Source organism: Panthera uncia, chromosome E1, assembly GCF_023721935.1.
Source record: "Panthera uncia isolate 11264 chromosome E1, Puncia_PCG_1.0, whole genome shotgun sequence".
NCBI lineage: Eukaryota > Metazoa > Chordata > Mammalia > Carnivora > Felidae > Panthera > Panthera uncia.
The window spans coordinates 34,103,772-34,123,894 of NC_064814.1; the positions used below are offsets into that span (position 1 = coordinate 34,103,772).

Below are 20,123 nucleotides of genomic sequence, written 5' to 3' on the forward strand. Positions count from 1 at the left end.
CCTAGAAGATAAATTGCTAAGTCATTTGGTAACTCTTTTCCAAAGCATTTGCACAATTTTACATTCCCACCAGCAGTGTATGAGGGTTCTCATTTGTTTTTATTGGCCATTGGTAAATCTTTTTCAGAAAAATGTTTATTCATATCTTTGTTCAATTTAAAATTAGATTATCTATCTCTTTATTTAGTTGTAGTTCTTTCTATATTCTGGATAGCAGTCCATTATAAAAAATATAATTTCCAAATATTTTCTCCCCTTTAGTGGGTTGTCTTTAAACTTTTCAGATACAGTGATATGTAGTACAAAATTGTAACATTTTTATGAAACTCAATTTACTTCCCCACAAATATTTCTCATAAATATGTTGATCATAACATGAGATGTTATCATTTTTGCTTCAACCAAATTTAACTTACGAAAATCGATATATTATATACGCTTCTATTTTTACCTCTTCCACTGTTCTCTATTTCTGAAGTTACAAGCCTTCTTCTGTTATAATTTCTTTAGAAAACTTCCCTTAGACATTCTTTAAGAGTAGATCTGCAGGGTGCATGGGTGGCTTAGCCGGTTAAGCATCTAACTCTTGGTTTCAGCTCAGGTCATGATCTCACAGGTCCCAAGATTAAGCCCCACGTCAGGCTCTACACTGGAAGTGCAAAGCTTGCTTGGGATTCTCTCTCTCCCCCTCTCTCTGCCCCTGACCTGCTCCTGTACATGTGCTCTCTCTCTCTCTCTCTCTCAAACAAATAAAAATTAAAAAAAATAGGAGTGCCTGAGTGGCTCAGACAGTTAAGCGTCCAACTTCGGCTCACATCATGATCTCATGGTTCACGAGTTCAAGCCCCATGTCAGGTTCTGTCCTGACAGCTCAGAGCCTGAAGCCTGTTTCAGATTCTGAGTCTCCTCTCTGCCCCTCCCTACTTATGTGCTCTCTCGCTCACTCGCTCTTTCTCTCTCCCACCCTCTCCCTCTCAAAAATAAATAAGCATTAAAAAATAGATAAATAAATAAATAGATCTGCTAGTGATTAATTTAGCTTTCCTTTTATAAGAATGTCTTTATATTCCCTTCATTCCTGAAAGGTATTTTCATTAGATGTGGAATTCAGGTTTAACAATTCATTTATTTCACTATTTTAAAGATGTTCTAACACTGCTTTCATCATCCATGGATTCTGATGAGAAAACTGCCACCTATCATACATTACTGGAAGGAATGTAAACCAGTTCAGCCCCTCTGCAAAAACAGTTGGGCAGTTTCTGACAAAACTAAATACGCACTTATAAAATTTATCAATCATACTCTGTGGCATTTAATATAGAGACCTGAAAACTCTACAGAAATCACACAAAAGCCTTTACCTAGATGTTCATAGCAGCTTTATTAATAACAGCAAAATGCTAGAAACAACTCAAATGTCTTCCAGTGAGTGAACGGTTGCACAAATAGACACAGCTACTCACAGGAATACAACAGAGAGATAATAAAGACTTAATTACACACAACAAATGAACTTCAAGGATATCATATTTAGTCTAAAAGTTAACTTTAAAATGTAATATACTATATGATTTCTCTTATATCCACTCTATAAATCACAAAATTATAGAGATAGAGAACATATAATAGTTTTCAGGAGAAAAGGAAGGGGTAGGTTGAAGGATAAGTCTGAATACAAAAAAATGTATGTGTTGAATAGTCTTATATCTTAATGGTGTTGTTGATTATGTGAATCTATACAGGGAATAAAAGTTATAGAACTATATACACCCAGGAACACACAAATAAATTCAGGTAAAACAAATAGTGAGAGCTGAGTAAAGTCTGTGCCATATTTTTTTACAGATTTTATTTTTAAGTAATCTCCACACCCAACACGGGGCTTGAACTAACAGTTCTGAGTTCAAGAACTGCACGCCCCACTGACTGAGCCAGCCAGGCATCCTAGGTCTATAGCATATGAACAGTATTGATATTTGTCAACTTGATATTGGTTTTAATATTTTCTTACAGCTATGTAAGATGTCGCTATTCAAGGGAAGTTGGAGGAATCTGGGTAAAGATCACATGAATACATTTCTGCAACTTAATGTGACTCTACAATTATTTCAAAATTAGAAGTTAAAACGTAGAATACACTGCTTTTGAATTTCCCTCATTGAATTGTCACAGGCGACAAATGGTATCTCAGTGTAAATTTGTCTTTCTCTTATAACAAGTGAAGTCATGGATATAGATTATACAGCATTTTATATACAGATCTTCCTCAACTTACAAAGAGGTTACATCGCAATAAATCCATCGTGAGTTGAACACATCTTAAGTCAAAAATGCATTTAATACACCTAACCTACCAAACATCATCCTTAGCTTACCCTACCTTAAACATGCTCAGAACACTCACATTAGCCTACAATTGGACAAAATCATCTAACACAAAGCCTATTTTATAGCAAAATGCTGGATATCTCATGTAACTTATTGAATACTATGCCAAAAGCGAGAAACACAATGGCTATCTGAGTACAGAACAGGTGTAAGTGTATCAGTTGTTTACCCTCACGATCACGAGGCTGACTCAGAGCTGCAGTTGGTTGTTGCTATCCAGAATCACAAGAGAGTATTATACCACATATCACTGGGCTAGGGAAAGTTCAAAATTCAAAATTCCAAGTATGGTTTCTACTGAATTCCTATCACTTTCATATCATCATAAAGTTGAAAAATCATTAACTCAAGACATTTTAAGTCAGAGACAATCTGTATGTTTTATTTTTTTCTGTGAAATATTTGTGTTTTGTCTACTTTTCTATTTTAACTCAATCTTACAAGATTCCCTTTCCTTTCATACACTATAATCTTATATCTCCGTCTCCAATACAATTAGTACTGAGTACTCTATTTGATGGTACCAATACAGAAGGCGTCTAGTAAAAAGGCACATTAATCTTGGTGCACAGTAAAGCCTGATACCATTACATAAGACTTTTTGAAGCTTCTCTTTATGAGTTTCACAAACATAACAACCAGATACTTTTGGAAGGATTTTCTCCATTGCCTTATCACTTCGCCTAAAACATCAAATTAATAATATAAAATACATCCCAATACAATTATCCTAAGATATGTACCCATTTAATTAAACAGGCTGAACTTCTTAAGTATACATTAATAATAACTTGACTATATTAAAATTAATCAAAGTACTTTAATTGATACAAGGTGGATAAGCTTTTGCCGTGTGAACAAAAAGATAGATAAAACACTTCAGGAAGCAGTAAATTATTATGAATAACACTTGTACCCAGAGAAAGAAATAACTCAAGTTTAGGTCATCATTCTGGAGCATTTTCCTTTGATTAGGGACTTTGCCACACTGCTAACTTCAATTATATAAATGTGTAAAGGCAAATTATATCACTTAGCTTATCTTAGCCACAAAATGCTTTTAAATAAAACAAGTAACACAGATTAAAAAATGGACACAAAGTCAATCAAATCCACTCTTCCTTAATGCAGTTACCATGCAATGATACCGTCAACATAAAATCAAATCAATCAATTTAGCATTAGAAAGATGGTGAATCAAATTTTATACATTGCCACTGTAAACATGAAAATGTCTTTATTAAAGGCTCAATGGATTTAAACAGAAAAAGTGGACATAATGTCAGCTTTAGATGGAAAAGGAAAAACATTACAGCTAAGGTCAAACATCAGTCGGAAAGGGCTAGAGGTGATAAATCTAGGACAATAACGCATGAAGTCTTTTTAATACAATCCAGCATAACCTAAAAACAGCTCTGTACTCCAACTGAACTATGTATCAGAGACAAAAATGTCTTCTTAACAAAAAACAGATTCACAGTAATAAAAAAAAAAAAAAGGAGGATAGTATTATAGTCAGGAAATCTTGTTGCTTTAAAAAATAGTTATAATTCTTTCAAAATGCACATAGTAACTTACCATTTACTGAATATCAATTTATTTCCTCCCTTATAAAAACAATTTTTAAATCAAATAAAAATTCAGAATGTTATAAGTGGGAATGAAAAGAGATTATGAGCTCAACAAATAATAGAAAAGATAATATTTTTCAGGTTGAGTAACACTTTTTAACTTCTTTTAACTTTTAAAGTTAACATTTCTATAATTCTTATTTCCTAATAAACAACTTTACTTGTTTCAAGTGTTAATAATTCATTTACCAAAGAAAAGTGAACTTTTGCAACTCCACAATCTACAGTTCATTTCCATATTTCAAATCTGAGAATTGCACTTTAAAGTTATAAAAAGTTAATAAAGAATGGGGGGGCATATTTGGAAACATAAGGCCACTATTTAATATGCCATTAATTAGAATTATATAATTATGTAAAATTTTTCTTTTTACATGTTTCTACACTTAAATATAATAAAATAAATTGAGTTATACCTCTATTTCATCAAAAATCATGAGATAACATTTTCTACTTTTAAATGACCACAATCCATCTGTCAACAAACGTTAGATGTTTAACAGACTTATGCTCACCAAACTAGACAATGTTCAGGAGGATTGTTACTACTCAGTAAAATGTGTGTGGCCTTGGAGGTAAACTGATTAAGAATCAAAGGACATAATAAAATATTTTTTACTTTAACACTCATTAAACACTAGGGTTTAAATATTTAATTCCAATTAAGAAAGAAAATTAACATCTGTCTGTATCTATCAACTTGAGCTAATTAACACAACTTAAAAAAAATTCATTACAAGTCAACTGAAAAGTTTGCTAGCACTTCATTAAAAAGAGTTTTAAACAAGAATACAGGCCTGCACTCTAACATGTTTGGTGAACCATAAAGTTAACATGGGGGAGGTGGAGATTGATTATTATTCAGATTTCAAATAAAATACAATAGCTAAATTCAGTAATCTAGAACTTCAAATTTTTTTTGGCTTTTAATTGCAGTAGTCTATGTTTTTTAGAAATGCGAATTGATCTTACTGTAGGAACTAGTACATGAGTATTGAGTCAAAGCTAATCTTTTATCAGGTATCGAATCACCATTTAAACTGAAAACATATTTCCTTAAAAAAAAAAATGCAGTATTTAGGTTTAATACTTTAAAGACTCACATAGCTCCCAGACATTATATTCTGAAAAAAGAATTAAATATATATTCTATATAAAATTAAAATAATTTCTATTTCATAAATGTTAATCTACTTCTATCCTATTCTAGTAATCAATTTTAGATTGGATTTTTTTTTGTAGCAATGATCACAAACTATTAGAATTTTAAAATTACCTTCCGTTCAAAATGTATTTTTTAATGTTTATTTATTTTGAGAAAGTGAGAACACGAGCAGGGGAGGGGCAGAGACAGAGGGAAAGAGAGAGAATCCCAAGTAGGCTCCACGCCACCAGCCCAGAGCCCGACGTGGGGCTCGAACACCCGAACCATGAGATCATTACCTTAGCCTAAATCAAGAGTCAGACACTTAACCAACTGAGACACCCAGTCACCCCCAGAGATGTATTTTAAAATTCAAGACTATGATACAAAAGAAAAAGATTTTATGAATACATGGGGGAAGAAAACAAAACCCAACTGGTTTCTTACCAGCCAGATTTACACTATGTAATTTATTTTTCCATGTTTTTTGTAATAATTAGATTTTTATAATCTAAATGTTTCTGCATTATCTGAAGATACAGGATTACAACATATGTATGTAGATAAGCATTACCATGTATGTATCTTAACATATACTTTGAGACTTTATGTATTTCTCACATTTATAAATGTCTGTAATAAAACTTGATATTATTTACAGTATTGTCACTTGTAACTATCATAATTAATCAATAATTTATTTAATTCCCTCCAAAATATGGAAGGTCCTATTGATTGCTTCTATCAGCAAGCCTCTGCCTTAAAGATCAATTATTAATCTTCCAATTTAGGTTATATTAAGTGTCATCTTTATTATTTTTTTAAAGTTGATTTATTTATTTAGAGAGAGACAAGACAGGGCAAGTGGGGGAAGGACAGAGACAGAGGGAAACAGAACCTCAAGTAGGCTCTGCACTGTTAGCACAGAGCCCAAAGCAGGGTTCAAACTCACAAAACCATGAGATCATGACCTTAGCCAAAACCAAGAGTCAGACACTTAACTGACTAAGCCACCCAGACACCCCACAGGTATTATTTTTACATTACTTGCATTGGAAGTTCTTACCTGGCCCTCTCCAACGGTTTCAGTGTCAATTACTGTGATAATGCCTGGAACCAGAGGACTCCGCCTTGAATTACTATGGAGGGCAACGTCATCTTCTGTCATACCTGAAGGCAGCGTGCCTGTCAGCTGAGTCACTACTTTCCCGACCATTGTCAGACCAGTTTTCAAAGTCTATGCAATGAAATATAAAATATATGACTTCACATCAGTATTTGAATTCTAAACAGAAATATGCATTTGGCTCATTCTCCTACCTTTTCAATTCCCTATTGTCTTACAAACCTATATGTAGCAGTGAACTGTCACAAAAATTCAGTCTGACTTTTCATACAATCTTAAATTTTAGTTAGAAAATCAGTATTAGTTTGAGTAAATGGTATCAGTAGAATCCCCAAAATCAGCATAGTGAGAATAAAGCCACAAGTAAATGATTAAAGAACTTTGTTTCACATAAGGGAACAATTATACATATATATGTGTATATACATATACATATATGTATGTATACTTACATATAGATATATAGTATATATTTACATATATATTTTTTAATGTTTATTTATTTTTGAGAGAGAAAGAAAGGGGGTGTGGGGGAGTGTCAGAGAGAAAGACAGAGACACAGAATCCAAAATAGGCTCCAGGCTCTGAGCTGTAAGCACAGAGCCCGATGTGGGGCTTGAACTCACAAACCATGAGATTGTGACCTGAGCTGAAGTCAAACGCTTAACCAACTGAGCCACTCAGGCACCCCAGGAACAATTATATCTTTCTAAAAAAATATTTCTTTTTTCTCCTGTCTTTAATGCCTATAACAAGGGCAAAATTTTGTTCTTTTTTATGGCTGAGTAATATTTCTATTTATTTATTTATTTGTATTTGTTTGTGTTTGTTTGTTTTAATGTATCTTCTTTATCCATTCATCAGTCAACGGACACCTGGGCTATTATTGATAATGCTGCTATGAACATCAGGGTGCATGTGTCCCTTTGAATCAGTATTTTTGTATCCATTGGGTAAATACCTAGTAGTGTAATTGCTGGATCGTAGGGTAGTTCTATTTTTTAACTTTTTGAGGAATCTCCATACTGTTTTTCCAGAGTGGTTGTACCAGTTTGCATTCTCACCAACAGTGTAAGAGGGTTCCCTTCTCTCCATATCCTCACCAACATCTATGGTTATTTTTTGAAATATTATAAATCTAATTTTCAATCTATTTTTTAGCATGAAAAAGACTGAACACTGGTAGAATGCCTATGTGAAAAATGTTATGCTTCCAAATTAAATCTATAATATGCTGTTATATAATATTGCACAACAAGATTAGGCATGTAGACACTCATTCCTATGTCACAGCCACACATCACAGGTGGGCCAGACAAGAGCCCCATGCACTCATGCCACAGCCACAGCTCCTCCACAGGAGGTGGGCAGCCATGTACAGCTCACATAGGAGACACCCCTTGAGCATCTGGCACTGGGTGGCCAGGAAGGATAAATGCTTGAGTCCCACAGGATACTTCAAGGCCACTCATTCAAGATTGGTATAGAGGTAGCTGATTTGCCTAATACATAGAAACAAACACAGAAAGACAAGATAAGAAGACAGAGGAATATGTTCCAAACAAAGAACAAAACCCCAGAAAAAGACCTTAATAAAATGAGATAAGCAACAGAGTTCAAATAAATGGCCATAAAGATGCTCACCAAACTCAGAGGAATGAATTAACACAGTGTGAACTTCAACAAAAGGAGTGAAAACATTAAAAAGTATGAAACAGAAGCTACAGAGCTGAAAATATAATAAGTGAACTGAAAAATACACTAGAGAGGTTCAACAATAGACTAGATGAAGCAGATCAGTGAGCTGGAAGACAAAACAATGGAACTCACCCAGACAAAGGAGCAAAAAGAGAAAGAATTAAAATAAACATATATGTATTAAAAAAAAAAAAAAAAAAAACTTGGGAATACTTCAAGCAGAAAAACATTCACATTAGATGGTTCCCAGAAGAGAAGAGAGAAAGGGCCAGAAAAAAAGTTTTAAAAACTAATAGCTGAAGACTTCCCTAATCTGGTGAAGGAAATAGACATACAAGTGGGAACCCCAAAGAGTTCCATACCCAGACACATTATAATTAAAATGGTAAAACTTAAAGGGAGAATCTTAAAAGTATCAAGATAAATACACACAAGGAAACCGCATACGGCTATCAAGATTTTTTTGCAGAAACTTTGCAGGCCAGAAGAGAGTGGCACAACATATTCAAAGTGCTAAAAGGAAAAAACTTCCAACCAAGAATTCTCTACCTAGCAAAGTTATCACTCATAATTGAAGGGGAAATTAAGAGTTTTCCAGATAAGCAAAAACTAAAGGAGTTCATCATTGCTAAAGTGGCCTTACAAGAAATGTTAATGGGATTTCTTTTAAGTTGAAAAGAAATACTTAATATTTAGTATTTAATCACAAGGAAACATACAAAAGTAAAACTCTCATTGGAAAATATAAATATATTGTAAAGATAGTGGATTAATCACTTATAAAACAAGTATAAAGGCTAAAAGAGAATAGTAGTAAAACTAATTAAAACTACAATTAGTTAAGGGATACATAAAATAAAAAGATGTAAAACATGACATTAACTTTACCCTGATACCAAAACCAAACAAGGACACTACAACAAAGGAAAATTACAGGCCAATATTACTGATGAACATAGATGCAAAAGTCCTTAACAAAATATTAGCAAACCGAATTCAACAACACATTAAAAGGATCATACACCATGATCAAGTAGGAATTATTCCAGAGAAGCTAGAATGGTTCAATATCCACGAATCAATGTGGTACACCACATTAACAAAATGAAGGACAGAAATCATAAGATCATTTCAATAGGTGCAGAAAAAACATTTGAAAAAATTCAACCTCCATTTATGATAAAAACTCTCAACAAAGTGGGTATGAGGGATACATGCCTCAACATAGTAAAGGTTTTATATGATAAACCCATAGCTAGTATCATACTTAATACTGAAAAACTGGAAGATTGTCCTCTAAGATTGGGAACAAGATAAGACAAGAATGTTCACTTTCTCCACTTTTATTCAATACAGCATTGGAGCCTAGTCACAGTAATAAGGCAAGAAAAATAAATAAAAGGCATCCAATCAGAAAAGAAGTAGTAAAATCATTACTATGTGCAAATACATAGAAAACCTCCATCAAAAAACTGTTAAAACGAATAAACAAAGTCAGTAAAGTTGCAGAATACAAAATCAATATACATAAATCTGTGATGTTTCTATATACTAATAATAAGCTATTGTAAAAAAGAAATTAAGAAAGCAATGTCATTTACAATTGCATCAAAAGAATAAAATACCTATGAATAAATTTAACCAGGGAGCAAAAGACCTGTACACTGAGAACTATAAGGCACTAATGAAAGAAAATGAAGAAGACACAAATAAAAGGAAAGATATTCCATGCCCATGGATTGAAGAATTAACACTGTTAAAACGTCCATACCACCACTGCAATCTATAGATTCAGTGTAATTCCTACCAAAATTCCAGAGGCATTTTTCACAGAATTAGAACAAATAATTCTAAAATTTGCATGGTACCATAAAAGACCCAGAATAGCCAAAGCAATCTTTTTTTTTCCAATATATGAAATTTATTGTCAAATTGGTTTCCATACAACACCCAGTGCTCATCCCAAAAGGTGCCCTCCTCAATACCCATCCCCCACCCTCCCCTCCCTCCCACCCCCCATCAACCCTCAGTTTGTTCTCAGTTTTTAACAGTCTCTTATGCTTTTAGCCAAAGCAATCTTGAGAAAAAAAGAACAAAGCTGAAATCATGGTCCCTGATTTCAAACTATTCTATAAACTTATAGTAATCAGAACAGTATGGTACTGGCATAAAAAATACAAATATATCAATGGAACAAAATTGATAGCTGAGAAATAACTACCCAAATATACAATTAATTTACAACAAAGAAGCCAAGAACATACAATGGAGAAAGGACAGTCCCTTCAATAAATAGTTCCAGAAAAATTGGACAGTTATGTAATAGAATTAAACTAGACTACTCTCTTATACCATACACAAAAATTAACTCAAAATGAATTAAAGAATTAAATGTAAGACCAACCTAAAACCACAAAGTTCCTATAAGAAAACATAGGCGGTAAGCTCACAAACATCAATCTTAGAGATGTGTTTGTGGATCTGACTCCAAAGGCAAGGGAAACAAATGCAAAAATAAACCAATGGGACTGTATCAAACCAAAAAGCATCTTCTGCATAGCACAGGAAAACAACATCAAAATTAAAATGTTTAATGGGAGAAAATATTTGCAAATCATACATCTGATACAGGGTTAATATCCAAAATATATAAACAACTCCTAGAACTCAACAATAGCAACAATAAGAAAAAAAAATGGGCAGAATATCTGAAGAGACATTTTTCCAAAGAAGACATAGATGGCCAACAGATATGAAAAGATGTTCAACATCACTAATCAACGGGGAAATAAAAATCAAAACCACAATGAGAAATCACTTCACACCTGTCAGAATGACTATTATCAAAAAGACAAGAAATAACAAGTGTTAGAGAGAATGTGGAGTAAAGGGAACCCTTATATGTTGTTGGTGGGAATGTACACTGGTGCAGCCACTACAAAAATTAGCATTAAGATTCCTCAGAAAATTAAGAATAGACCTGCCATATGATCCAGCTATTCTACTTATGAGTATTTATACAAAGAATATGAAAATACTGATTCAAAAAGATATATAAACCTCTATGTTCATATGTTCATTGCAGCATTATTTATAATAGCCAAGATATGGAAACAACCTAAGTGTGTCCACTGATAGATAAATGGATAAAGAGGGTGTGTGTGTGTGTGTGTGTGTGTGTGTGTCTGACACTTGCACACACACACACACAAATACTACTTAGCCATATGGAAGAATGAAATACTGCCATTTGTGACAACACAGATGGAGCTTGAGGGTATTATGCTAAGTGAAATAAGTCAGACAGAGAAAGACAAATGCCATTTGATATCATTCATAAGTGGAATCTAAGAAACAAACAGAAGAATATAAAAACAAACTCACAGATACAGAGAACAGATTGATTACCAGAGGGGAAGGGGGTTGGGAGGTAAGCAAATTGGGTGAAGGCAGTCAATTCGATGGTGATGAATGGCGACTTTTGGTGGTGATCACTTTATAGTGCATACATATGTCAATTATAATGTACATGTAAAAGTCTATGCTATATACCAATTTTACCTCAATTAAAAAAATATTTGGCACGTAGAAATACAGTCTCCATCCAAGATACCAATTACTAGATGAATAAAACATCATAAAAGATTAGCTAAGAAGGTTATTTTCTCTCTGGTAACAGAAAACAATTCAATGTAATACTCCTAATATACTATTTCAATTAAAGACAACTTAAGATGTTTTATAATTACATTTTAGTTCCATTTCATTTGAAGCAAATAGATAAACTAATTCATGTGAGTATTTTTCTTTTATGTGAATCTTATATCTGATTACTTTAACAATAATGTTAAAGTAACAACAGGTTTTTGTGGGATGTTTTTGTCTAAAAGAGAAAAAAAAAAAACAAAAAGAAAAGCATGCAACTCATAAATAGTGAAAAAAGATCTAACCAGTAGAGTCAAAATAAGTAATGTAGATTACATGGATATATCAAAATTTACGTGTAATACAGACATTCAGAAATAATTTTCTTCCAATTCCAATTGTGAGAAAGTTTTTATTAAAATATTGCAAATTAACCTTTAATGAAGTGACTCTCTTTTCAGAATAATCAAAGAAATATGCTCACCTATACTCTGATATATACTATAGCTAAATTTTAAAATGAAAATTATTAATATACATAATATTTCAAATAGTTTTATAAATGGTAGGCAAAGAAGGTAATTTATAAAGGCCTAAACGTGATTTAAGCAACAATTAGATTGGAATTAAGATAAGGAAATCTATTTTCCAAGGAAATTTTTCATTAAAACACCATATAACACTAGTAATATATGTATCATTTTACTGTAACTATGTTCTGTGGAAACTTAACTGTGAACTTGTCAAGGCTCTTAACATAAATGATCTGTACAGATTTCCTACAACACCTCAGGTTTATAGAACAGAAAACTGAGACCACAGTAGATGCAAAACAGCATCTCAAACAGCTAACCAATGACAAAGCCGGAATTCAATAATAGAACTGTCTATCTCCAAAGCCTGATTTTAACCACCAACCAGTACTGCTTTGTAATCTATTCCTGTTACTACTTGTGATCTCACACTTCATGAATTCAGAACACAGACGAATTCTGGGGAGGTGGGGGGAATGAAGACCATAATAGTGTGTCCTAATAAATACTTAAATAAAATGACCATCAAAGCCATTTGCTGAACTTGAGCAAAAAGATGTAACTTACAGCTGACTGAAACCAAGAAAAGGCCACAAATCAATTGTAACTCCTTTGTTTAGCACTAAAAACTCAAGCTGCAGTGATTATAAAACACATTAGCGTTCCTCAATTAGCAGCCAAACATTTGTTTCAATAATTCACAAGAAATGACTTACACAAAGTCTGTTAGTGTTGTCAAGAAAGCCTCTGAAGGACCAACAAAATCAGGCGCCACAGTGTATTGATGTCAAAGCTGGCTAGGAAGCCTGATTAACCTCTAAGATGCCTCAGCTGCTATACTTACTCCATTAATGCTAATGGAGATGCTCCCACTTAAACAGAGCTATCCCTTTATCAAAGGAATGTGCCTTTCAGGTTTCAAGCCTTTGGTTGTATATCCTCCCAACTTGCCCTTGAGCCTATTATTTCATGCTTTGATACCAATGAATAGGAATAAAACTAAAATAACTGGAGCACACAGAAAGTGGGAAGAAATGTACCAAAGAAACCATAAGATAAAAGGAAAAGTCAATACAAGAGAACTAGGAAAAAACTCCAGGAAGGGGGAAAACAGAGTAGTATATTTCACAAAGCCTCATAACACATGAAGAGTTACTGATAATTCACACACACACACACACACACACAACTTAACAACAACCAGTGGGGTCATCTTATTAGTGGATAAAATCTAAACCCAAGACTTAACAGTCATCAAATCTGCACTTTTATAGTAAGTGACAAGATAGTACTACCTATTATAGTTCATTAACTTTCAAAATAAGGTATAATGCAGGGGATGAGAGAGGGGTACTGGAAGTTTTCTGCATCAATAAAGACCTTTGCTTCTAGAAGAAATTTGTTTCCATGTTACACCCAAACACATTGTCCAGAAGAAATATATAATGTTATTTAATAGTGTCTATATACCATATTTAAATATCTAAATCACCTCAGAGTAGTCTTTTCATTACATTTTAGTCAAAAGAGTGTATACATACCTGATAATTTCCTCAACATACCAAAAAAGGATGAAGACTCAGTAAAAATTAGGACTAAAAAAAATCTAATTTGGCCAAATGGAGATATTAACTTACACTGAGTGTCTTAACAGCCTGAGGTAGCTAAAAAGTTTACCATATTCCTGACTAACCTTAACAGGAGTATCCACAGAACCAAACTCTATCTCATAAGAGAGCTGAATGTAAGATTATAACAAATATGTCAGATAATCCACTCAGACCAAAAATTCAAATGAGCATGGTATTATTCTGTTGTGTGCAGACAGATTTGTCAAAGGGTCACTAGTCATCTTTAACCTTTCTCATGCCATATCAGCTGTCCACCCCTGTCCATTAGTGGTAATGGTGCTGCTCTCACAAAAGCTGTTAGTTGTCATTAAGAAGTTATCAGATAACCAGGGGGAAAAAAGAGGCATATTTACTAAATCAATTTACCACACTGGGGTTAAAACACATTAAAAGGAAAAATCAAATAGGTGGTAATATGTGGTAACTAGGAAATATGGACCAAGATTTTACAAATGTATCAAAATAACCCAATTTGAACTATTTAAGTATTAAAATTTTCCCCTTAGCACTGCCACAGAGAATTCATCACCATTATATTCTTTATAAGGAAAGCCAAATAAATTATTTGGAAAAACAAAGAGAAAAATCTAGAAGTAGAAAGATAAATTTTAACTACTATTTGAAAATCCAGAGAAACTGTAAAAACATTATTTCCTCTAAGGAGATCCAAGTACATATGCAATTAATATATTTTTGCTTACAAGTATCTGGTGAGACAAAAAATAAGAATAAAAATTTAAAAATTAATCCTTCTGTATAACAAAGTGGTTAACCTCTATGAAGTCATAAGCAGCTGTCATCAGCAAGAGAAAAATATTAATGATTAATCTTTCAGAAAAAGTGATTTGACAAGTGATCACTTTCAGAAAAAGTGATTTCACAAGTTCCTCAAAGTGAATATTTTAAGATTAGTATTTTAAGGAGCACATACTACATGTTTTAAATGTTTTCCATGTTGTATCTCAAAAATTACCTTTTTTATCATTTCTAAGTAGATAAATAGGTAGGCAGAAAATAAACAGAAATTTTATTTTCGATTTTCAATAATGGCAGGCTAGGTAAATCAGATCAATCCTACCAATGAAAGCAAGTAGGATAACCGAGGAGAATTTTTTTTTTTTAACTCTGCTTAAAGGTATTGAATATTTAACAAGATAGTAGAGAGCTTCTAGATCCAAATCCAAGAGAACAAGAAAATCCCACACATGTGAGTTGGGTATTTAGGCCTAGATGGATCTGATGATTCTAGAGGAGACTTCTAAGAGACTGAGTGGTGTTTTTGATGGACCTGTGGTACTAGGTGGTCATGTCCAAGGGGATCTATCTAATGAGTTTCCATGTTTTTGGTTGAGGCACAAAGGAACACAACAATAGAAATAATAGTTAATCTGTAGTAATCAGGCTCCCATAACTATTTCAGGTGAGCTTTAAATTCCTTAAGGAACTCAATCCCAGAAACTGGATTAGGAGGGTCCAAGACTAAGAGTGCCACAGAACTCTGGTATCTCAAATTCAAACTTGTTTCTACAGATTTTTAAAATAAATTCTAGCAAACAAGGAGTCAAGACATCATTAGTGAGAACCAGCAAAAATAGCAAACAATAAAAATACACCCAAAAAGAAGCCAGACATTGGAGTTATCAGAAAGACTTTATATTAACTATGTTTACTACATTTAAACAATTTAGTAATTTGAGAAAAAACTGAATTCTAGAGAACCAGAAATGATCACTATTTACTAAAAGACTTTATCAATGCATATATGTTTGATTTTATCAAACCCTTTTTGTGTATATATCAAGATAATCATATAATTTTTCTCCTTTATTCTGTTCATGTACAAATTACATTCATTGATTTTGAGTAATAAACCAGCCTTATATTATGGAATTATCCCAACTGGATTGGGACACATTATCCTTACAACATATTTAATTTTTCTCTGCTAATATTTTGTTTAGGATTTTTCAGGATTTTTCATGTTCATGAGTAAGACAGGACTATAGTTTTCCTTTTTCACAATGCTCTTGTCAAGATTCAGTATCAAGGTCATCCTGCATCATAAAACAATATTAGGCATTATCTCTTATTCTATGGAAGAGTCTTTGTAATATTGCCATTGTTCATTCTTAAATGTGAGCATTCTCTGGAAAAGAATATCCTAGAATATCTTCTAGGCCTGAAGATATATACATGACATTGTTCTTTTCTTAGTAAACTTATATTCCCTCATACAGAAAAGTACAGGAATTATAAGTGTACATCATGATGAATTTTCATAAGTGAATATACTAATATAAATAGAAGTATAATACATAATGTAATGGTAACAAAGACTACTTAATTCTGATGTACCTACCATGGAAAACTGGAACTGCCTTATACCTCAGAAAGCTAATTTACCCACAAAGTTTCTTGTATCTAATATCTTACTAGAAGAAATTATCACTTAGGAGGCAAAATCATCTCAACTTTCCAATCTTTCCTATATAAAATATCCATACCTTGAAAGTGAAATGAAGGATCATTCTATTTCTGGTAGAATTTCAGGAAAATAACTAAATACTAGTACTAAATACCAAATTAACTTAATATTTTTAAGTAAATCTCAAAACATTCATGGTAACACAGGAGTCCATAAGTACAAAAATATTACATATGAAAGTGTTTTCAAAAATATTTCATGGCATATAAGTTACACATAAGTTTAAAAGGCAGTGTACAATATGGATTTTACTACCTGGTAAGCCCAGTAAGACTCAAGAAATGGGTGACTTTACAGATGGTTAACAGACACATGAAAAGATGCTCAACATCATTCATCATCAGGGAAATACAAAAGAAATCTACAATGAGATATCACCTCATCCCTGTCAGAATGGCTAAAATCAACAACACAGGAAACAAAGGTTTGGTGAGGATGCCGAGAAAGGGGAGCCCCCCTTACAGTACTAGTGGGAATGCAAACTTGTGCAGCCACTCTGGAAAACAGTATGGAAGTTTCTCAAAAAGTTAAAAATAGAACTATCTGGGGCACCTGGGTGGCTCCATCAGTTAAGCGTCCAACTTCAGCTCAAGTCATGATCTTGCAGTTGGTGAATTCAAGCCTCACATCGGGCTCTGTGCTGACAGCTCAGAGCCTGGAGCCTGCTTAGGATTCTGTGTCTCCTTCTCTCTCTGCCCCTTCCTCACTCGTGCTCACTTGTTCGCTCTCGCTCTCCCCCTCTCTCTCTCTCAAAAATAAACATTAAAATAGAACTATCTTACAACCCAGCAATTGCACTACTGGGTACCAACCCAAAGGATACAAAAATACTGATTCAAAGGAATACATGCACCCTATTGTATATTTATAGCAGCATTATCAACAAGAGCCAAACTACGGAAAGAGCCCAGGTGTCCACTGATTGATGAATGGATATAGAAGTTGGATATATAATATGTACATATGGAATATTACTCAGCTATAAAAAAAAGAATGAAATCTTGCCATTTACAACAGTATGGATGGAACTAGAGAGCAAAAGAAGTCAGAGAAAGACAAAAAACATGATTTCGCTCATATGTGTAAGAAACAAAACAAATGAACATAAGGGGGAAAAAAACCAGAAGCAAATCAGAAACAGACGCTTAACCATAGAGAACAAACTGAGGGCTACTGGAGGGGAGGTGGGCAGGGGGATGGGTTAAATAGGTGATGGGTAAAAAGGAGGGCACTTGTGATGAGCACCAGGTGTTGTATGTGGGTGATGAATCACTAAATTCTACACCTGAAACTCATGTTGCAACTGTATGTTAACTAGCTGGAATTTAAATAAAAATGTGGGGGAAAAAAAAAGAAATGGGTAACTTTTATGTTTATGGTTTTGTTTTTCTTTCATTTTGTAAATTTATAAACAGGAGCATGAATAAGCATTAAAATCAGACAAAAGCGGGGTGCCTCGGTGGCTCAGTCAGTTGAGTGTCCAACTTCGGCTCAGGTCATGATCTCCAGGTTTGTGAGTTCAGGTGCCACATCAGGCTTGCTGCTATCAGCACAGAGCCTGCTTCAGATCCTCTATCCCGCCGCCCCCCCTCCGCCCCTCCCCTCTCGCACTATCTCTCTCTCAAAAATAAATAAACATTAAAAAAATAAGTAAAAATGTTTTTAAAAATCAGACAAAAGCAATTAAACAAAAATTAAATATTAACTACTTTATTCAAGGGTCAATGGCAGAATTTTATCAACTGCCCGAGCTAATGATGAATTTCAATCAACACCAATTCCACTGGTGACCAATGGTCTATTGGAAACTGATTGGATTAGAGTGTTGTCATCATCATAATTTCTGAGAATTTAAAATGTGGAAGACATGAGCTTATCCCTCACAGTTCTCAATATGTGGTACAGAAAACTGGAGAGTTCAAACTTGTTCTTTTCCAAGCACATTAACTCTAGCCTCATTTAGCTAGAGTTTGTCCACATGTCCACATTCAGCTAAAAGTTAAACAGCAAAACTGTTACTGAATGAAGCAGGTCAGTTTTCTTTTATGTAAGCACACAAACACATTATAGCAAAGAAGACCTGAAAAGCTGTCCACTACCACAGAACTGAAAATTATTCAAATGATAATACAATGAACTATCCTAATTAACATGTATGGCACAGATAAGTCTAAAAGGAATATAATACATGAGAACTAGATCTCATTGGTATATTTTGTGGATCTATTATAAACTAACTATAGAAGAACACTGATGCTGGCTAATTACTCTGTCTCAGAATTCTCTTCACTGAAATAACCATCATAATTTTTACATACACAATGGAAAAAAGTAAGCAATTTTTTTGAACATTCTAAAAGCCAAAGTATATAGTGCTGTAAGCATAAAGACATTCAGTATTTCATTTCCTTTCTGAGTAAAAAATATGTAATGCTTCTCTCTTCAAACCAAGGAACACATTCTAAAGCATAACATGTAAGTACTTGTGATCAATCTTGAAGTATTTTTGTATTTGTTTTACATAAAACAGTGTGACCTTTCATTCCCTCCCTGTGGTTTGCTTTAAACTGTTGTTCTTTTCTGAATAGTTGTGCTTTCTATTACATGCTGTCATTTAGATTCACTATGTCATCCCTATTATTAGAATTGTTTTGTTGTATACTTCACAATTCAAAAGGATAGTGATTATAAGAATACCTTATAATCAGCATAAAGTTTAAGAGCCATCATCAAAATTAACCCTCGCACACACACAAACAGAGCTCACTTGACAAACACATAGAGGGCAGCCCTGTGACATGAAAGAGTCTTTGAATGTGCCAGGGGTTTGACTCAAGTTTTCTTAAGGAATAATATTCTTTTTACATGAAGAAGATTCATAAATATTCGAAGATACAAAAGGATGTCAGTATAGATGGAATGATGGAAATCACAGAAAAAGAACCCAGAAGTCACTACTTAAAACATATATATAAAGCTTCTCTCAAAAATGTTATTAATTATATAATAGATTTTAATCTAGCTAACAGACTTAAATATTTAAAATTTGATAAATACAAACCCTATAATTATAATAGAAAATAATGTATGATTTATGAACCTTAAGAGATTAAATATCTAATTATGTAGTCATCAATCTTCACGAGTGGCAAAAATATTCTGACTTACTTAAGTTTATTCCACATTTGTGAACAAAAAGGGAAGGAAAAATTTCAACACAATTCAGGAGAGAAACCTGATATTTACTCCACAAAATCACAACTCCTAGGGACTACTCAATACTCACTTTAGCAGCACTAATGACTGTGGCAGTATAAGACTGAATGTTGTCTCCACAGGCTCCACCACGGGACTGATGACATCGAATCAACTGGAAAAAGAGACAGAGAGAAAAGCCAGAAAGTTATTTCTATTAAACTGTTTAATTCTACAGGCTATTAGGACAGAGCTTATTTATCAAGCAGAATGAGGGTGGGAGGGGTGAATGTTTGTATGAGTGTTTCAGGCAAACAGCTAAAAGCCCTGCCAAGACACTTTTCCCTCTTTTTATAATCTACTGGTGCCACTCAGGCAGTGTCATGCTCAAATACAATTTTTAATTATCAGATGAATAGTCTTTAAGAATTCATAAACTCTAAAATGGTAGTATTTGGGATCTGGCAGCCATTCCACAAATAAATTTTAAAACATAATCAAAGGACTTAGACTTGCCTTTCTAACATTAAATATTTAACATACTAGCAAATTGGAGGTTTTGTCCTCTTAATTCCTACATAAAGATAGTAAAAGAAAAGCCAAAAAAGAGGCAAAATAATTTATCATATTTCCATTTTCAATTA

At 33.4% G+C, this 20,123-nt stretch overlaps 1 protein-coding gene across 10 annotated transcripts in view; it reads right to left on the reverse strand.

The window, feature by feature from the left end:
• The window catches only part of BCAS3 (BCAS3 microtubule associated cell migration factor), a 611,080-nt gene that overhangs the window by 419,776 nt on the left and 171,181 nt on the right, over positions 1-20,123 (reverse strand). For all 10 annotated transcript variants that reach the window (XM_049637825.1, XM_049637821.1, XM_049637826.1 and 7 more), the window contains 2 exons: positions 19,571-19,654; positions 6,233-6,403 (listed from right to left, as the gene is read on the reverse strand). In XM_049637825.1, the coding sequence (XP_049493782.1) occupies positions 6,233-6,403; positions 19,571-19,654 (255 nt within the window). The remainder of the gene's footprint in view (positions 1-6,232; positions 6,404-19,570; positions 19,655-20,123) is intronic.